The following is an 18,435-nucleotide window of genomic DNA, read 5'->3' as shown; positions in this document are numbered from 1 at the left end:
TTGTTCTTTTTCTTCCCTGTAGGCTATGGGAGCCTGAGGGCTTTTAAACTATAAGTAGGCTTCTTAGCTTAATCACTGACTCCTGACCAAGAGATAAAGCAGGGTGTGGTGGAGATAATCCAGTGGTTATGCAAAGAGACTTTCACAGCACCACCACTAGGCCACCAAGGTATAGATCTCCTAAGTTTCCTCCTTATTTCTCTGTACCTGGTGTCAGCACAGGACCTCCCCAACGCTGCTGCAGTTTCTGAGGGCAGTAGCAATGAAGACTCACAGTTGCATTTGTTGAGTCTTAGGGGAGTCCTCTCCTCCCTTCAGTTGTCTTTTTGTTGGTGAAACAGACTGGAGGTGGTATCTCAACTGGTAAACTGCCAGACTGTTACCAGCCACTTAATCTCTCCCTAGGCTCCTCTCTGTCCACAAGCCACACGTATTTGCACTCACCGGTGATTTGGTGGGTTCCTGAAGTCATTCTAGTCCTGTCTTATTGCGGCCCCAGGTGGTCTCCTTTGGTATTCCTAGTTGACCTGGGAGAGGAGAAGAGAGAAACAGAGAAACACAGCTGCTGCTGCTCCATAGCCCCACCTCCAGACTTTTTTTTTTTTAAGATAGAGAGTCCCTGACAGTTCTTAAATGATAACTTTTCTTCCTCCTACTCTGTTAAATTATTTTACTAGTGTGATATGGCATCCTAGCCCAGAGTCCAAGAGATACTTCCTTTCTGTTGAAAGATGATTCTCAAAAATAACTTCCCAACTGGTGGCCATCCAGCATGTAGGAATCCAAGAAGAGACCTGGGTTTCAGAGGAAAAACAATTAGCTAACCAGGCTGTGTCTTCAAACAATGAAAGGCAAGAAAATGCCACAACCCACACCTTCCAGGCCTCAGTGTAACAAAACCATCTAAAAATGTCATTGTGGGAATAGGGAAACTTAGATCATCCTGTTTATTATAATTTGGGGTTGCAGAAGAAGGGGGAAGGCATCAGCATTATAAATTTCAAAAATAAGTTTACCCAAAATGGAAAGAGACTGACAAATAGCATAGCAGAGAGACATGCCATCAAATCAGAAGAATCAACTGAAGGCACTTTAGGGGTTATAAAGTTTCCCCTTTTGACAACAACACATGTGGCCTCTATTTTCATGAAATGAAAAAAAAAAAAAGCTAACAATACACAGTAGAAATGATGATTCTTAACCCAACTTCTTGCCAAGCTCCATTGTGCTATGATAACACAGAAATCAATAGAGACAGTCGCAATTTAGAGTGATGACTATCATTACTTTTCAGCTTCCAAAAAGGAAATGCTTTGAGCTCTGCCAGAGGATAATTGGAAGCTAGTGGTTTTTAATGCACTGGGCCAGGCTGGTGGCATTTATAGCACAGAAAAGGTTACTTCTGGCAGCTTGGGGTTTCTGTACTGCAATTCAGGAGACTCTTGATCATATTTTACCCACTTCAATCTATGAAGAAATTGGACTCGATGTCTAATGACCAGTCTCATTTTGCTAGCAGCTCTAGTGGGTCGGTGCCAAGCAGAGTGAAAACCTCGTACAGCCTTCCTGTTGGGATCAGAGTAGGGGAGTCTGAGAAAGGCAGCAGGGGTAAGACATCTCTGCTTTACAAGTGGAACTAACAGTAACAACAGCAACAGTTGGCATTTGTGGTACTCCCATTGTATGCTGTGTAGACCTGCTCTCTTCTACTCTGACAACCTCCCTATAAGGTCAGTACAGTTGTCTCTGACTACAGTCAGTGAGGAGACTGGAGAAGTCTAGAAACTCATCCAACACACCTGTGATTATCGTGACACTATCTGCAATAGCTATCTCAAGTGCTCAGTGACAGATGAGTGGGTAAAGAAAATGTGTTACATGTGTATGTGACAGACATTTGGAAGAGGTGTGGCACAGTACTCTTAAAACATATATAGTCTTGGGGGCCAGGCGGTAGTGCAGTAGGTTAAGCTCACATGGTGCAAAGCGAAAAGTACGGATGCAAGGATCCTGGTTCAAGCCCCCGGCTCCCCACCTGCAGGGGAGTCGCTTCACAGGCGGTGAAGCAGGTCTGCAGGTGTCTCTCTTTCTCTCCCCCCTCTGTCTTCCCTCCTCTCTCAACTTCTCTCTGCCCTATCCAACAACAACAACAATGGCAACAACAACAACAAGAGAACAACAATGGGAAAAATGACCTCTAGGAGCAGTGGATTTGTAGTGCAGGCACCGAGCCAAAGGGATAACCTTGGAGGCAAAAACCAAACAAACAGACAAACAAAACCATATAGTCTTGTAAAGCAATGTTACCTTGGGGGGTGGGGGGGGGTGTAAAGGAAGAAACCTTGCCCAAATTATGAGGAGCTGAACTGTGTTAGACCCTAGAGGAGTCTTGTAGTAGTCATTGTAGTAGTGGCATTTGCACATCCATATTTCGACTACTCGTAGGCCAGTTTCTCATTCTTTTCATTTCAGATATAAAGAGAGGCAGAGAGGGAGAGGGACACCAAAGCACTACTCTACCATCCATGGGGCTCCCCCTAGTGCTGTGGTACTCCCATGTAGTATCAGGGCTCAAACCCAGAGTTTGGAGAAAGTCAGAAGGTAAGGTGCTCTCACTGTATAGCTTACATTTTTCTGGGTTTTGTTTTTTGTTTGTTTGTTTTTGTTTTGTTTTTTTGCCTCTAGGGTTATCACTGGGGCTCAGTGTTAGCAGTACACTGGTGGCCATTTTTTCCTTTATTTTTTATTCAGTAGAACACAGAGAAATTGAGATGGGAGAGGGAAAGAGAGACAGCGGCAGACCTGCTCGTGAAGTAGGTTGTGAGCAGGGGCTTGAACCTAGGTCCTTGTTTGTAGATTCCATCTACTGCTGCTTTTTGTCTGAATAGCTTTCCATTTAAAAGCCATTCATCTTGTTCCTCGAGTGTGCAAGGCTAGGATACCCAAGAAAAAGATGAATGAGAAGCATAGGTTAAGCTTTGTTTCCCAGAGAGCATTTACAGATTTTCTGTTACTAAAGAAAGTGGTTGTCTGTTAGTATGTTTCTAGTTCTGCTTCTGGGATCCCTTCTGTTACATTGCTTGACGTTGTGGTCTATTTACATGGTCATTCTGTTACATTGGTTTGGTCTCACTCCCCCTGTCTCCGGGAGATTTTGGTTTAGTCCTTGCTAGTTCGCACTTCTTCCTTCTCCCCGCCCCCTATCCTACGTATTTCCTTTGTTCCTGACTCTTCTGCAGGAGAGAGAGGAAAGATAGAGAAGGACAAGATTGTGATTAGAGATAGCTTAGGTTGTGCTGTGTTCCATGTGAATAAAGAAATACTGCTCTCCACTCAGCCATGAGTCTGATCGTCTCTGTCCCCCACCCGCAAAGCCAGCCCAGCGAAAACAACAGTGGTCTAGCTCTCTCTGATCCTACATCTGATCATTTTCCTTTTATGCTTTCATTTTTTGAGTAAGGGTTTCACTTTCATGACAGTTCTAACATGTTATCTTTGAACAATGCTTTGCAGATCATGCAATACTTTCACTCGCACTGACTTACCTGTTCTTCTAAGCAACCCTCTGAGCAGATGTCCTTGTCTCCATGTCAGAAGAAGATACTGAGGTTCAGAAAGGTCACCTGACTTGGGTAGAGAAATAAAGTTATTTCACCAGCAAACCAGGACCTCCACCCATAGCTCCTGCCTCCACACTCCCTGTTTTCCACAGGTAGACCTGCTTTGCATGGATGAGAAAGCAAGCACCAATAATTTTGTGTATCCATTCATCTATCATTTATTGATCATCCTTGATATACCCAGCTATTGTTCCAGACCTGAGGACATAGCTGATGACAAAGCCACTGCCCTCATTATAATCTAGTCAGTGACAGATAATAAATGAGTGTGGGGGATCAGGCGACAGTGCAGGGGATTAAGCGCACATGGTGCCAAGCACAAGGACTGGCATAAGGATCCCAGTTCAAGCCCCCAGTTCCCCACCTGCGGGGGGGGGGGGGGACACGCACATCTCAAGTAGTGAAGCAGGTCTGTATGTATCTATCTTTCTTTCCCCCTCTCTGTCTTCCCTTCTCTCTTGATTTCCCTCTGTCCTATCCACAACAGCAACAGCAATGACAACAACAATAATAATGATGAAGACAACAACAAGGGTAACAACAAGGGCAACAAAATGGGGGGGGAAGGCCTCCAGGAGCAGTGGGTTCATTGTGCAGGCACCAAGCCCCAGTGATAACCCTGGAGGCAAAAAAAAATTTAAAATAATAAATACATGAATGAGTGTGATGCCAGAGAGTGACAACTGCTGTGATGATGATGATGATGATGATGATGATGATGATGAAGCATATCAAGATAGATGCACTAGGCTTCTGGAGATGGCACAGGAATAAATAAATGAAATGAAGACAGTGACCATGGAAAGAACTGGGAGGAAAGCACTCCAGGGAGACGGGTTGTACAAGCCTGAATTGGGAAAGAAGCTGGTGTATTGTAAAAACAGTTGAAAGACAGTGAAATAGCTCACTTGGCTAGTGTGCTACTCTGCCATGTTCGTGATCCAAGTTCAAGGCTGGCCCCCATCACTTTGAAAGCTTCAGTGCTGTGCTCTGTCATGCCCTGTTATTCTGACTCCCTGTCTCTCTTAAGAACAAGTGAAGGACTTTGTGAGTCAGTGGCCAATCAAATAGCCATATGATGGGAAATGGGATAGATGAGGGGTCTGGGGAACCTGGGAGAGAAGCCTGGAAGGGCAAGTTTGAGGGAGGGAAGTCTGATGCTGAGAAGCTTTTGTCCCATTTCAATAAGGAAAACCTGTATGTCGATGGCATTGGGTTTTAACAAGTCTATCTGTTTGCTTGTCTCTTTTACAGGCCTACAGGTTTTCCCAGCTTCCTGAAATGGTCATGGGTTCTCCCCCTCCGCCTGTCCCTCCCCGGACTGGCCCTGTGGCTGTCACCTCCCTCAGAAGGTAATGCATGTCCTTCTTTGGCTTGCTTGGAATATATACTCCTGTGCACAGCTACCTAACAAGATTTCCTGCTCTGCCCCATTCTGGGTGCATCATCTGAGGCACCCCAAGTGACAGGAAGGAAGTGGGGACCCCAGAGGGCTTGCTGACTCCCACGTCAGTTTAAATAGAAAGTCATATAGAGCCACCAAAGAATCTGAGGTCAACTGCTCCAGACCCTGTGAACTCCTGAATAGCTTTCCATTTAAAGGCCTGTCATCTTGTTCCTCAAGTGTGCAAGGCCACAATACCCAAGAAAAAGATGACTGAGAAGCACAGATGTCAATGTCTAAGAATTACTCCTGCTTGGGCCACCACTACAGCTGCTCCTTGCAATGTTTGCACCCCCAGAATACCCTTCCTTTGTTGTTGGGGAGGGAAAGTGAGAGGCCAGGCAGTGGCTTCTCTGGGAGGGCACCCATCCTAATTCCAAAGAAAGAATGAGTCCAAATATGTCAGTTATGAAGTATATCTTCTTTTTTGGCCTTTGCTTTGTGATGCCATATAGAAAAGCATGTAGTGTAAATATTAACGAATTCAGACAAGAAACAGAGAAGTCACAAGCACTGGGAGAGGTTGAGAGAGTCACCATACCCAGGGCTCAGAGAGACACTGAACCCTTCCCCCAACCCCTGTCTCCCCAGCTCCCCACCATATTAGCCACATACTTTCTGGGGGCCACAGATTTGAACTTGGTAAAAACAGGGCAGGAAAATTAGTGTCCCTCTCACCCAACTCTGCCCTCCAGTTTCCATGTGTAGACACCATTCCTTTCCTTCAGCCTTGTTCGAGGTGGGGTGGGAAGCAGCAAGCCAGGCTTCCACCTGACGCCCATGGTGTGACTCCAGAACCTGGAGGTATTGACAAGGGTTTTCTTGAGAGCTTGTCTGGAGGCTGTAGCAGAAGGACATGGCTGCTTGCATACCCTCAACCGAAGACCACTCTCTACTTGAGGAAGGTCAAACTCTTCAATCAAGCATTACACACTTAAGGGGGACTGTACATGGAGTGAGGGAGGAAGGGGACACTCACCTAGACAGTTGAAATCAACCCTGGCGATCAACGGGGGGAGAGGGGACAGATGTTACAGTCATGGGTCCCCTCACATCCAAGGAGTAACAGGTGCATGAAATTGGGTGTGGGAAGCCAGGACTGTGAGAGTGAGCAGGTGGGAAGCAGAAAGCATGGAGAAAGGAGACTCCCCTGAGCCCACCTTGGTGGACAGTCCAGTCCTATCTGCTCAGTTCTTCCTTCGGGTTTGAAGGGAGCGTGGCACAGCAGCCCATCGTGGCAGGCTTGCCGAAGGCCAGCGTCTGTTTGCTCAGCTGCCAGTCTTCTTCCATGCCCTTCTGTGCCATATGCATCCCAGACAATATCAGGAGGCCATGCCCCACCCCCACCCCCATAAACTCAGAGGATTAGAGCACGGAGAAACCTTCCAAATGGTGTCAAACACCCCTTTCATTTTACAGACAGAGAAACTAAAGCTAGAAGTAGTGACCCAGGACCTCTGCCTCCCCACCAGGCTCCCTTGCTGTGGCTGTGTTTGCTCTTTTTGTGAAGCCACTGGCTGATCAAAGGGTGACCCTGTGGGCTGGCAGGCTGCCTCCTGCTGTGACTGCCTTTGTCTCCCTCCCAGCTTAATTTTTGGAGTCTCCCCTGAGAAGGGAGACAGTCAGTGGTTAAAGCATCCTTTATAACAAAGGGGAAGGCTGGTACCTATGGAGCTGAGCTGCCTCTTCCTATTACCTTTCTGAGTACTAAGTGGAAATATGATGTGTTCAATGGGCCGGACTACAGCTTGCCTGCAAGACCAAAAAAAAGTTATCTCATTCACAAAACCCAGAAAGTGCCAGACTTCTCTGCTCTGGGGAGAGCCCGAACTGCCCCGAGTTTGGGGCTCTGTCCATCCAGCAGCTGCGGCACTGCGGGCCTGCCCAGTATTTCCTGGGTCACTGTTCCAGGAGTCCAGAGGGGGAGCGATGGCGCACTCCAGAAAGAGTCTTCTCATTGGCTGCCGATGATGTCACCCTCTCCTAGCCCGGCCCTTCACTTAATGCCCGGCTCTAATTGCTTGGCTTCCGATGTGGAAATGAAGTGTTCCGCTCGCAGGAGATGCGACAGCCACCACTCTGGGGTGCTACTGGCCCCTTTTGTTGGGGGGTAGTCCACCCCCGGGACCCCACCCTCATAGGTAGTGGAGCTGCTGCCCTTCCCAAAGGCGGCTGAGGGGCGGGCGTGGGGTGTGTGGCCCCTTGGGGTGGGGGAGCTGCTGACAGTCCATCTGCCCCGCCTAGGTCCACCTCGGATGTCGGCAGCAAGACCAGGATGGCCGACGTCGCGGGGCCCGAGCCGGCCCAGCTGCACGACAGTACCTCCTTTACCCAGGTGTCCCGAGGCCCTGTGTCCGTGGCGCAGCTGGATCAGTCGGCTTTAAATTACTCAGGTGGGCAGGAGGTTAAATGCCTGAGCTGGGAGCCAGGCGGTAACGCAGCAGGTTAAGCACACAAGGCGTGAAGCGCAAAGAGCGCATAGGATCCGGGTTCGAGCCCCCAACTCCCCAGCACCCCAGCAGCGGGGAAGTCGCTTCACAAGCGGTAAAGCAGGTCTGCAGGTGTCTATCTTTCTCTTCCCCTCTCTGTCTTACGTCCTCTCTCGATTTCTCTGTGTTCTATCCAACAACAATGACAATAGAAAAATAATAACAACGAAGAAAATAGCTTCCAGAAGCAGATGACCCTGGGGGCAAAAAAAAAAAGGCTGAGATGTACCCCCAGGGCAACACTGTGTTGTGCTCTCTGCCTATACCCACTCCAAATTCACACCCTACCTTATACCTTGCTACCCTCAGGAATCAGGGCAACTCGATTCTGGACTCGTTCTTAACTTAAGTATCCCTGGCACGGAGTGTTACTGGTTTCATTTCTGAAAAAGATCTGAGATCTGACAAAATATTAAGATTGCTACAGTGTCCATCCAACATATTTTGCTGACACCTGTCATGGGGAGCTGAGAAATGGTACCCGTGTTATCAACAACTGCATTTTAAGGCATTAGCTCCCCCAATAAAAGGATACTTTACAAAGATGTGGGAGACAGGCAAGGTCCACACTTGGTTGAGCTCACACACTGCCAAGGGCAAGAACCTGGGTTCAAGCACAAGGCCCCCACCTTTAGGAGGCAAGCTTCACAAATGGTGAAGCAGTGCTGTAGTCTCTCTTTCTCCCTTTGCATCTCCCCCGCTCCTCAATATGTTTTGTCCTGTCAAATATAGGAAAAATAAAATAAATCAAGAAAAAAGTTTTAAAAAGATAGACCACAATCAGGGTAAATGTTAACATTTCATAGAATTGGGCTTTCTTTTTGCTCTTAAATCTTTAAAGTATTACAGATACAGCTGCCATCCCATCTTATTCTCCCCAGAGGTAACCACATCCTCAAGCTGTGTGTTTTAACCTTTTGCTACATGTGCATATATAGAACATTATACACTAGTATTTTATGTATTTCCAATTTACATAAAGGATATCAAGCCATAAATTTCCTTTTGTACTTTAGTTTTTTGATTTGACCTTGTTTTCAAGATTTCTCTAGGTTGCTACATACACAGACTTAGTTCATTCACTTAAAGTGCTATGTGATTGTTACATGGTATACCTCCTTAGCTGTTTTTTGTTTGTTTGTTTCTTAGCTTATTTTCATCAAAACTTTTATTAGGCTAAAACTACAAATGCCCAGTTGTTTGATACTTAGCAAAGTATTCACTGTGTATCACCAGTAAAACTCATTACTTCTAGTTCTTTTTCTTGGCCCTTTAAAAGTACCCATCATCCTAGAAAAAACCCTGGACGTTGAGGGATTTCTTGACAGAAGGGTGAGGTGTTGTGGAACTGGGGGGAGTTGGTGAGGGCTCAGAGAGGGAGCTGAGCTATCACCTGTTTCAAGCCAGCACTCAGGCTCAGCAGATGGTGCCTCCTTTTCTGACTGGGCAGGTGAGCTGGGCTAGCACAGTAGGCAGAGGTCTGCCCCCTCCAGTAGCCCTTCTTGCCAATGCCAGAGTCCACCCTGTTTCTCAGCTTGTGAATCTGCCAGCCCAGTGGGTCTGATCTCCCTATCCATCTCCTCCATGCCAGGTAATACGGTGCCAGCAGTGTTTGCCATCCCTGCTGCCAACAGACCTGGCTTCACCGGCTACTTCATCCCGACACCGCCCTCATCCTACAGGAACCAGGCCTGGATGTCCTATGCAGGAGAGAATGAGCTCCCCAGCCAGTGGGCCGACTCGGTGAGACCCTTGCTGATTCCTTCACAACTTCCCCCTCGCCCCCACGCCCAGCTTGATCAACTTCAGAAAGAAAGTGTATGAGAGGTTGAGAATGAGTAATTGAGGTTCTCAGTCCTCTTACCAACCAAGGGACTAAAGTTAGCTATTCTAGAGGAGACTTGTGGACATCCTTTGGGATGTCCTTTGACAGAAGAACTTGAGACCTGCATTCTAGTCCAGCTTATGCCTCTTCCTAGTGAAACCACCTTAATCAGATCATTTTTATAACAGTAACTGCCATTTTTAACATTTCCTATGTACTAAATGCCATGTTTGATATTTGTGTATTTATTGAGACCTTGAACATTCCGGGTCACTTTTTCATTTCAGAAAGGGGGAAAGGAGAGAGAGAGAGACAAAGAAAGAGAGAGAAGCACCACAGCACTGGACCTTCCTGTAGAGTCATGTGGTACCAGGACTTGAATGTGGATCACAAGCATGACAAGACAGGCACCCTACCCAGTGAGATATCTCTCTGGCTCTTGATGTTTCGTTTACGTTATTTTATCTAGTTGTAACAACAGTTCTTTCTGGTAGGTATTACTCCTGTGATACCCCTGTTTTGCATGTGAGAAAACTAAGGTTTCATCACGTACCATGATAGATAGATAGATAGATAGATAGATAGATAGATAGATAGACAGACAGGCAGATAGATAATCTCAATCAGATGTGCCACTGCCTGGGTTTACTCATTTTAGAGTTTGGCTCAGCATTTGAAATGCATCCTATATTCAGGAAACTAGAAAAATAGCATAACTAGAAAATAGCAGGACTAGAAAAATAGCATAAGGATTATGCAAAAGATTTTCATGCCTGGGGCACCGTAAAATAATAATAGTAATTAAATAGAGAGAAACACAAAGCATCTATACCCCAAATCATCTTTCTGCCCAAACCCCTGGAGAGGGTGGCCATTCAGATCAACCTCAGTGTTGGTGTTTATTCTTATCATAACGATGGCACATCTAAACAGTATTATCTGGGGTAAAACATACATTAATGTTTTATATATTATGCATATATGAATTTTTCTGATGCTAAGAAGTCACCCCTTTAATTCCTCAAATATTTAAAAATATGTGCTATGTTGATTTTTTTTTAACTTCTGTAAAGAATTGTATCCCTTCTCTGCCTTGTTTAAAAGAGAAGTGTAATTTGTCTTTAATGAATGACTCAGTGATATTACTACTCACTATATTAAAATGACATTTGTTTTTTTGGTGCTAAGTTTGCTGAGCTCTTTATATATTTTGGTGATTAGTTTCTTGTCTGATGTATGGCATGTGAAGATCTTCTCCCATTCTGTGAGGGGTCTCTTTGTTTGTTTAATAGTTTCTTTGGATGTGCAGAAGCTTTTCAATTTGATGTAGTCCCATTGGTTTGTTTCTGCTTTAGTCTTCCTTGCAATTGGGTTTGATTCATCAAAGATGTCCTTGAGGTATACGTGGGAAACTGTTTTACCAATGTTTTCCTCTAAGTATTTGATTGTTTCTGGTCTGACATCCAGGTCTTTGATCCATTTGGAGTTGATTTTTGTTTCTGGTGAGATAAAGTGGTTCAATTTCATTCTTCTGCATGTTACAACCCAGTTTTCCCAGCACCATTTATTAAAGAGAGCCTCCTTTTTCCATTTAATCCTTTGGGCCCCCTTATCAAAGATTAGATGTCCATAGGTGTGGGGATTTATTTCTGGGCTTTAAATTCTGTTCCACTGGTCTGTGTGCCTATTTTTTGTTCCAGTACCATGCTGTTTTGATGATGATGGCTTTATAATCTAGTTTAAGGTCTGGGATGCCTCCATTTCTGTTTCTTTTCCTCAAGATGGTCTTGGCAATTCTAGGTGTTTTCATGTTCCAGATAAATGATTGTAGTGTTTGTTCTATTCTCTTAAAGAAGCTTGGTGGAACTTTGATGGGTATTGCATTAAATTTGTATATGGCTCTGGGGAGAATATTCATTTTGATGATATTTATTCTTCCAATCCATGAGCATGGGATATCTTTCCATTTCTTGGTATCAGTTTCTATTTCCTTGAGTAGTGACTCATAGTTTTCAGTATATAAGTCTTTCACTTCTTTGGTCAACTTTATTCCTAGGTATTTGATTGATTTTGCTGAAACAGTAAACGGGAGTGATTTCTTCTTCAGATTTAGTGTTTGCATAAAGAAATGCCACTGATTTTTGTCCATTGATTTTGTAGCCTGATACCTTGCCTAATAACTTCTTCCAGTAGTTTTCTGCTGGATTCTTTAGGTTTTTCTATGTATACTATCATATCATCTGCAAATAGTGAGAGCTTGACTTCTTCCCTTCCAATCTGTATTCCTTTGATTTCTTTCTCTTGCCTGATTGCTATGGCAAGAACTTCCAATACTACGTTGAAGAGTAATGGTGATAGTGGACCGCCCTGTCTAGTCCCCGATCTGAGGGGGAATGCTTTCAGCTTCTGTCCATTGAGTATGATATTGGCTGTAGGTTTGCTATATATAGACTCCACTATCTTGAGGAATTTCCCATCTATTCCCATTTTTTGTAGAGTTTTGAGCATGAATGGGTGTTGGATTTTGTCAAAGGCTTTCTCTGCATCTATTGAAATAATCATGTGGTTTTTGGCTTTGCTTTTATTGATGTGGTGAATGACATTGATTGATTTACGGATGTTGAACCAACCTTGCATTCCTGGGATGAATCCCACTTGGTCATGATGAACAATCTTTTTGATATGTTGCTGTATCTGGTTGGCCAAGATCTTATTTAATATTTTGGCATCTATGTTCATCAGAGATATTGGTCTGTAGTTTTCCTTTTTTGTTCTGTCCCTATCAGCTTTTGGTATCAGGGTGATGTTGGCTTCATAGAAGGTGGAAGGGAGTATTCCTGTTTCTTCAATCTTATGGAAAAGCTTAAGAAGTATGGGTACTAACTGTTTCCTGAAAGTTTTGTAGAATTCATTTGTGAAGCCATCTGGTGGAAATTGTGTGGAATTGTACCCCTCCTACCCTATGGTTTTGTTAATTAATCATTTCTTAAAAAAAAAAAAAACTAGGAAACTAGAAAAAAAAAGACATTTGTACAATGGGCACTGATATTTTACGAGAGTATTGCCCTTATGTCGAATGCCTCTAAACTACTACGACTTTGGAATTATAACAGTAGAATAGGAAGTTTCTTTCTCCAAATTTGCTTCCAGCTGACCCTTAATAGCACTGTCAGTGTCCCCACTTCCAGAGACATACTCACTTTTTATGCTTTCTTTTTATGCTTTTCCTAATAAGATCTTACTTGCAAATGAGGCATGTCTGAGCTCATTAGAATTGTTTGTAAAGTTGTAGTAAATAAGGGCCAAGAGAGGAAATAGAGGAATTCCCCACTGCTAAGTCTACAGATCTTAGTGTGAGACTTTGTGACATCTATTTACAGTATATAGGGGCCTTTTCCCCCTTCCATTACCATGTGCAGCTCTGCCAAACAGCTGAAATCACTAGGTGGGAGTTGATGCTTATTTGACTCCTTAATTCTATTTACTGTCTAAACATAACATGTACTTTTCAGAAGTAGGTGATAGATACTTAACTGGGTCTAATCGGGCAGTAAACCTGTAGCTGCAGCTCTTACCCATCCCCCACCCCCCGCCCTGGCCTATGTACAGGATATAACACTGGCCATTGTGCCAGAGTGAGCAGGGTTTCCCAAAACCTTGTCTTTGCTCTCAACACATACACAGGGGATAACTTTGGGTTCATGTTACCGAAAGGTGAAAAAGAAAAGGAACCCCACAAATGTAAAAACATAACCCTCCTGACAGGTTGGCTGCTCTATATTTTGCATCAGGGCTCATCCCCCTCCAAGTGAAAGAGAGCTAGTTTTCTGTTAGTTGTTCTTAATTAAAAGAAGGGTGACTGCTGCCGCCTAAATGGGTCTTTCCTGGAGCCCAATTACCACACTCACTTAAGCAAGGCAGTGTGCCCTGGTGCAGCGCACCACAGCCAGGAGACAAACTGCGGAGGACAGGTGATACAGAACTTGACAGACAGCCCAGGAAGCTCAGAAGGACCAATTGTCACCTTGAGAAAGATACTCCATCAAGGCAAGAATCATGCACACCCTCAGCATACATGTGAGAAGGGAAAAGCCCCCACCACCATGTGGATGTCTGACTTTCTTGATCCCAGCTAGACAAAATCTCCTGGGCCTGGGCTGACAAATTGACCTCATTCCTGGTGCTGGGTGAAGAAGGAGTGGGAGAGAGCTTCCAGGCTGGGCAGGAAAGTATGCCTGACTGCTCAGTGACTCCCAGGTCACGAATCTCAGAAACCTGCCTTCTCAAGGGGGTATGGGGACTGACTATCAGAATGTCAGTGGGGTGGTGGTGGCGATAGTGAAGGTGGCGTGGGCTGCTTCCATACTGCACGTTTATCCACCAAAATTTTGGAATCATCACCCAACCCCACCCCACTCACCATGGCCCAGACAGCATCTTTGTAAAGAGAAAGAGTGCCGTAGTCATCAAAAGTGGGCATGAAATGCGTTTAGATGTGCCAGGGAGGTATTCACTCCTCAGGCATGCACTCTTGCTCTCTCAATATATATGAAACAGCTTATATGTGCATTATGCTGTGTTATCAAAACTAAGAGGAGCAATACAGTTGACTCTAAACAATGGTTTAAACTTGTGGATCCAGTTACTGATAGGAGGACTTTTTAATTAATTAATTAATTAATTAATTAATTTTGTTTGATAGGATAGAGAGAAATTGAGAGGGAAGGGGAAGAGAGAGAGAGAAAGAGAGAAAGAGAGAGACTTGCAGCACTGCTTCATTGCTTATGAAACTTCTACTCTGCAAATGGGGACTGGGTGCCTGAACCCAGGTCCCCAGGTCCTTTTGCATTAGAACATGAGCACTTAACCAGGTGCACCACCACCTTCTCTCTCTCTCTCTCTTCTCCCTCTCTCTGTCTTCTCTCTCTCTCTCTCTTCAGTTCTGCAGTCATGGTTATAGCCAATCTAGTACGACAGTGGTTTGAATCTGTGTGTGCAAACCCATAGACATGGAGGCTTGAAGGGCTATAATGGAGTTAAGCATCCAGGACTTTGGTGTTCCTAAGACCTAGACCACCTCCCCACCCAAGTTCAATTTGCAGGGAGTTGAAGACTAATCATGAATTTTCAACTGTATATTGTATCAATAGTCCTAGACCTTGAATTGTTCAGCGTCAACTGAATTTGTTTGCTGGATTGGACTTAAAAAGGTAGCCAGGAGGGGCTGGGCTGTGGCGCACCCAGTTAAGCACTCATATCACCGTGCACAAGGACCCAAGTTCAACTCCCCACGTGCAGGAGGAATGCTTCATGAGTGGTGAAGCAGGTCTGCAGGTGTCTGTCTCTATCTCTCCCTCCCCTCTCAGTTTCTCTCTGTCCTGTCAAACAAAAGAAAGAAAGAAAAAAGGGGAAAATGAAAATGACCTCTGGGAGTGGTGGATTCATAGTGGTGGCACTGAGCCCCAGTGATAACCCTGGTGGCAATTTAAAAAGAGTTAGCCAGGATTTAACAACCAGCCATTCTGGCCTCCTATTCTTTCTGCTAAGAAAACTCTGATTGCTAAGAAAATTCTTCTTTGTGGCCATGCATTTTAGGTGACACTGACCTCTTCATAAATTAGTCCCAAAGTAAGTTATGCCAAACTAAACTAAGGTGGTAAATGAAACCATGAACAGAAAAAAATGAAATCAAGAAAACCAAAAGTTGATTCTTTGAAAACAAATAGACAATGAAGTGACAATTCTTTAGCTAGGTTAGGAAAAAGAAAGAAATGAAAAATTAAAACAAAACAAAAATACCTAGGGCTCCAAGGTCCCAGGTTCAATCCCTAGCACCATCATAAGCCAGAGCTGAGCAGTGCTCTGGTCTTTCTCTCTGTGTCTTTCTCTGTATATCTCTCACTAAAATAAAATAAATAAAATATTTTTTAAATAGTAAACTTAAAAAATACAATTGGAGACCTACTTCAGACCTTAGAAAAATAAAAAGGATTATGTAAGAGTGCTATAGATAATTGCATGTCAACAAATTAGATAACCCAGAAGAAATGAACACATTTCTGTAAACAAAACATGTCAAAACTACTTGAGGAGCAATAGAAAATATGAATATGCCTTTAACAAGTATAAATAGATTGAATCAGTAATTGAGAACAACAAAGAAAAGCCTGGAACCATTTGGTTTCCTTGGTAAATTTAATCAACATTTAAAAAGGAATTAATATCATTTTTTTCAAATGCTTCTCAGAAAAATAAGAGGAAGCAAATTCTCATCTCTTCTAGGAAGTCAAAATAGAGATTAATAAAGGAATGGAGCTTCCTCAGAGGACAATAAAAATGTTTTTGAAGCTGAATAGAGGTGCTGATAGCACAATATTGTGGCCATGTTATTGATAAATGTTGGTGACTTACCCACTTAACTTTAGGTTATGTAAATTTGCAAATTCCACTTCAGTAAAGCAGACAGATCACCACTAGGAAAGATAGTCAGGTGGCCGGGGGTGGTGACTCAGCAGTAGAGGCATGAGGTCCCAAGTTTGATCCCCAGTACTGCAGATGCCATAGTGATGTTTGTGTTTGTACGTCTCCCCACCTCTGTGGTTCACTCTCTCATTAAGGTGCATGATAATAGAAAAGGACCTAAGTTGGGGGTGAGGAAGTTTAGCAGACACCTATACAGGAAGAGAGAGGTTGTACCCATGTGTCAACAACTATGCTGTGGTCCACTAGCCCCTCCAATAAAGAAAAAAGAAAAATCTCTCTCTCTCTCTCTCTCTCTCTCTCTCTCTCTAATTGCCAAGAGAAGAGCTAGTCATGTAGACTCAAGCATGCCCCAACTCTTTGCAGCAAGGTTTCACTATTAAATGTATCAAACTTGCACACCTAGTAAGTGTCTGATTGTTTAAATGATTGGTAAATTACTACTCACTAAATTTTTCTTACATTGTATTTATTAACAATGTATAGATGGGGGAGGCTGGGAAGGGAGAGGACATACCAGAGCACCACTCTGGCACATAGGGTGCTAGGGATCGAACTTGAGACCTCATGCTTCTTTAATAATTATTTATTTATTTCCTTTTTGGTGCTCTTGTTTTTATTGTTGTTGTAGTTATTATTATTGATGATGTTGTTTTTGGATAGGACAGAGAGAAATGGAGAGAGGAGGGGAAGACAGAGAGGGGGAGAGAAAGATAGACACCTGCAGACCTGCTTCACCGCCTGTGAAGCGACTCCCCTGCATGTGGGGAGCTGGGGGCTCGAACCGGGATCCTTATGCTGGTCCTTGCGCTTTGCACCACTTGCGCTTAACCCACTGTGCTACCGCCTGACTCCTGAAACCTCATGCTTTTAAATTCAGTGCCATACTTACTTGACAGACAGCCCAGGAAGCTCAGAAGGACCAGTTGTCAGCTTGAGAAAGATAGTCCATCAAGGCCCCCAGTGAGTGTAAATGCCTCAACAAGCTGGCTTTAGATTTTGTATCTTCGCAGTCAAAGGCTCCCTCCATTTTCTTCTTAATCTCTCTCCTTGTCCTCACTCCCCCCAACCCCTTCCTGCTTCCAGTATCTGGCATGGCCTGTGACTTGAGCCCCTTCTTAATCTTGGGCCCTGGTCTTCTCTCTGCAGGTCCCCCTCCCTGGGTACATCGAGGCTTATCCACGGTCACGCTATCAGCAGAGCTCACCCTCCAGGCTCCCTCGCCAGTACAGCCAGCCGAGTGGCATGCACCCCAGCTTGGAGCAGGCCCCTGTGCCCTCTGCAGCGGCCTCACAGCAGAGCCTGGCAGAGAATGACCCATCTGACACACCCCTGACCAACATCTCCACGGCCGCACTGGTGAAGGCTATTCGGGAAGAGGTGGCCAAACTGGCCAAGAAACAGACAGACATGTTTGAGTTCCAGGTTTAATCCCTTAGTCCAGAGGACTTCAAACTGAGGAAGCCGCCTTTGGCTTTCTCACATTTACTGCGTTGAAACTTTAGACATTGACCTTGCGTGAGTGCTTACCCCCATTTCTGGAAAGGTATCCAGCAGGGCTTCTGGGGGAATAAGAGGACACCAACTGATTGTACACCTGGAAGTCCCTGCGGGATACCATATGTTTGATATTCAGTTAAATGTTTGAACTAGGGTGTATTACCCTATGGAATCTTAGTCCCGAGAGACTAGCTAATCTGCAGATTTTGACCCAGTGCCACATTTTCATAAATCGCTAGAAGGTGGAGAACATAACTCTGTCTTTGGTGACCTCTGCATGTTAACTTTATTTCTGTATTAAAAGCCTTGCAGGCGTGCGATGAAGCACCAGATTGTACACTCTTATTCAGCCACGGCTTGAATCCCTAGCATTGCCCTCCACTCTATAAAGGAGGCACTGACTCCAGCCAAGAAACCTGAGTCCTTTGCCCTGCAAGGTTCACATTCAAAGTCAGATGAATTGGATGGAAATCAGTCCTCTGGATGACTGCACCTATAAATAGTCTTGACTCTTTCCTTCCCCATTAATTAAACAAAAGCCAAGAAAGAGAAAGGCTGAGAGAGAATGGTGGATTTGTGTTGATGGGTTTTTGAAAAGGTTTTGTTACTTTGGAGACAGAGAGCCTTGCAAGTTGGGTTCTAACTGAAAGAGAACTGGTGCTAAGAGCATTTAGGAGCCTACAAAAGGAAAAGTTACTTGTGGATGTTTTTCTCTGCCCTGCAGTGAAAGTGGCCTAAGAATGAAAGCTTCTTCTTTTCTAGTTGACTTATACAAGAAAATCTGTCTTTTCAACAATGACATCCTGCATGTGCTGCTGAACGATGCAAAAGGAAATAGTCATTCATACTTGTTCAAAGCAGGAGTAGTGGATCCTCAGTCACCCCAGAATGCAGCCAGTGTTTCTAGAAGCTTCTGAATATAGAAAATCAGTTGATGTATATTTAATTGTAAATAATACTTTAAAAGTATATGGGGTCAGCCAGTTTCCTCCCTCCCCTGTAGGTAATGGACAAAGGAGGACTTCTACTAAGATGGCAGGGCTGCTGACCTTGTGACCGTGATGTTACAAATCACCC

The 18,435-nt window shown here is 44.4% G+C and overlaps 1 protein-coding gene across 3 annotated transcripts in view; it reads left to right on the top strand.

Annotated features, from left to right (window-relative positions):
• KIAA1549L (KIAA1549 like) overlaps positions 1-17,701 on the top strand; it is a 414,360-nt gene extending 396,659 nt beyond the window's left edge. For all 3 annotated transcript variants that reach the window (XM_060176625.1, XM_060176624.1, XM_060176622.1), the window contains 4 exons: positions 4,875-4,972; positions 7,309-7,457; positions 9,145-9,296; positions 17,008-17,701. In XM_060176625.1, coding sequence (XP_060032608.1) covers positions 4,875-4,972; positions 7,309-7,457; positions 9,145-9,296; positions 17,008-17,289 — 681 coding nt within the window. In that variant the 3' untranslated portion in view covers positions 17,290-17,701. The remainder of the gene's footprint in view (positions 1-4,874; positions 4,973-7,308; positions 7,458-9,144; positions 9,297-17,007) is intronic.
• The last annotated feature ends 734 nt before the right edge of the window (positions 17,702-18,435 follow it).

The sequence above is a fragment of the Erinaceus europaeus genome, chromosome 17 (assembly GCF_950295315.1).
Source record: "Erinaceus europaeus chromosome 17, mEriEur2.1, whole genome shotgun sequence".
NCBI lineage: Eukaryota > Metazoa > Chordata > Mammalia > Eulipotyphla > Erinaceidae > Erinaceus > Erinaceus europaeus.
This window is presented reverse-complemented; position numbering and strand designations above follow the sequence as displayed.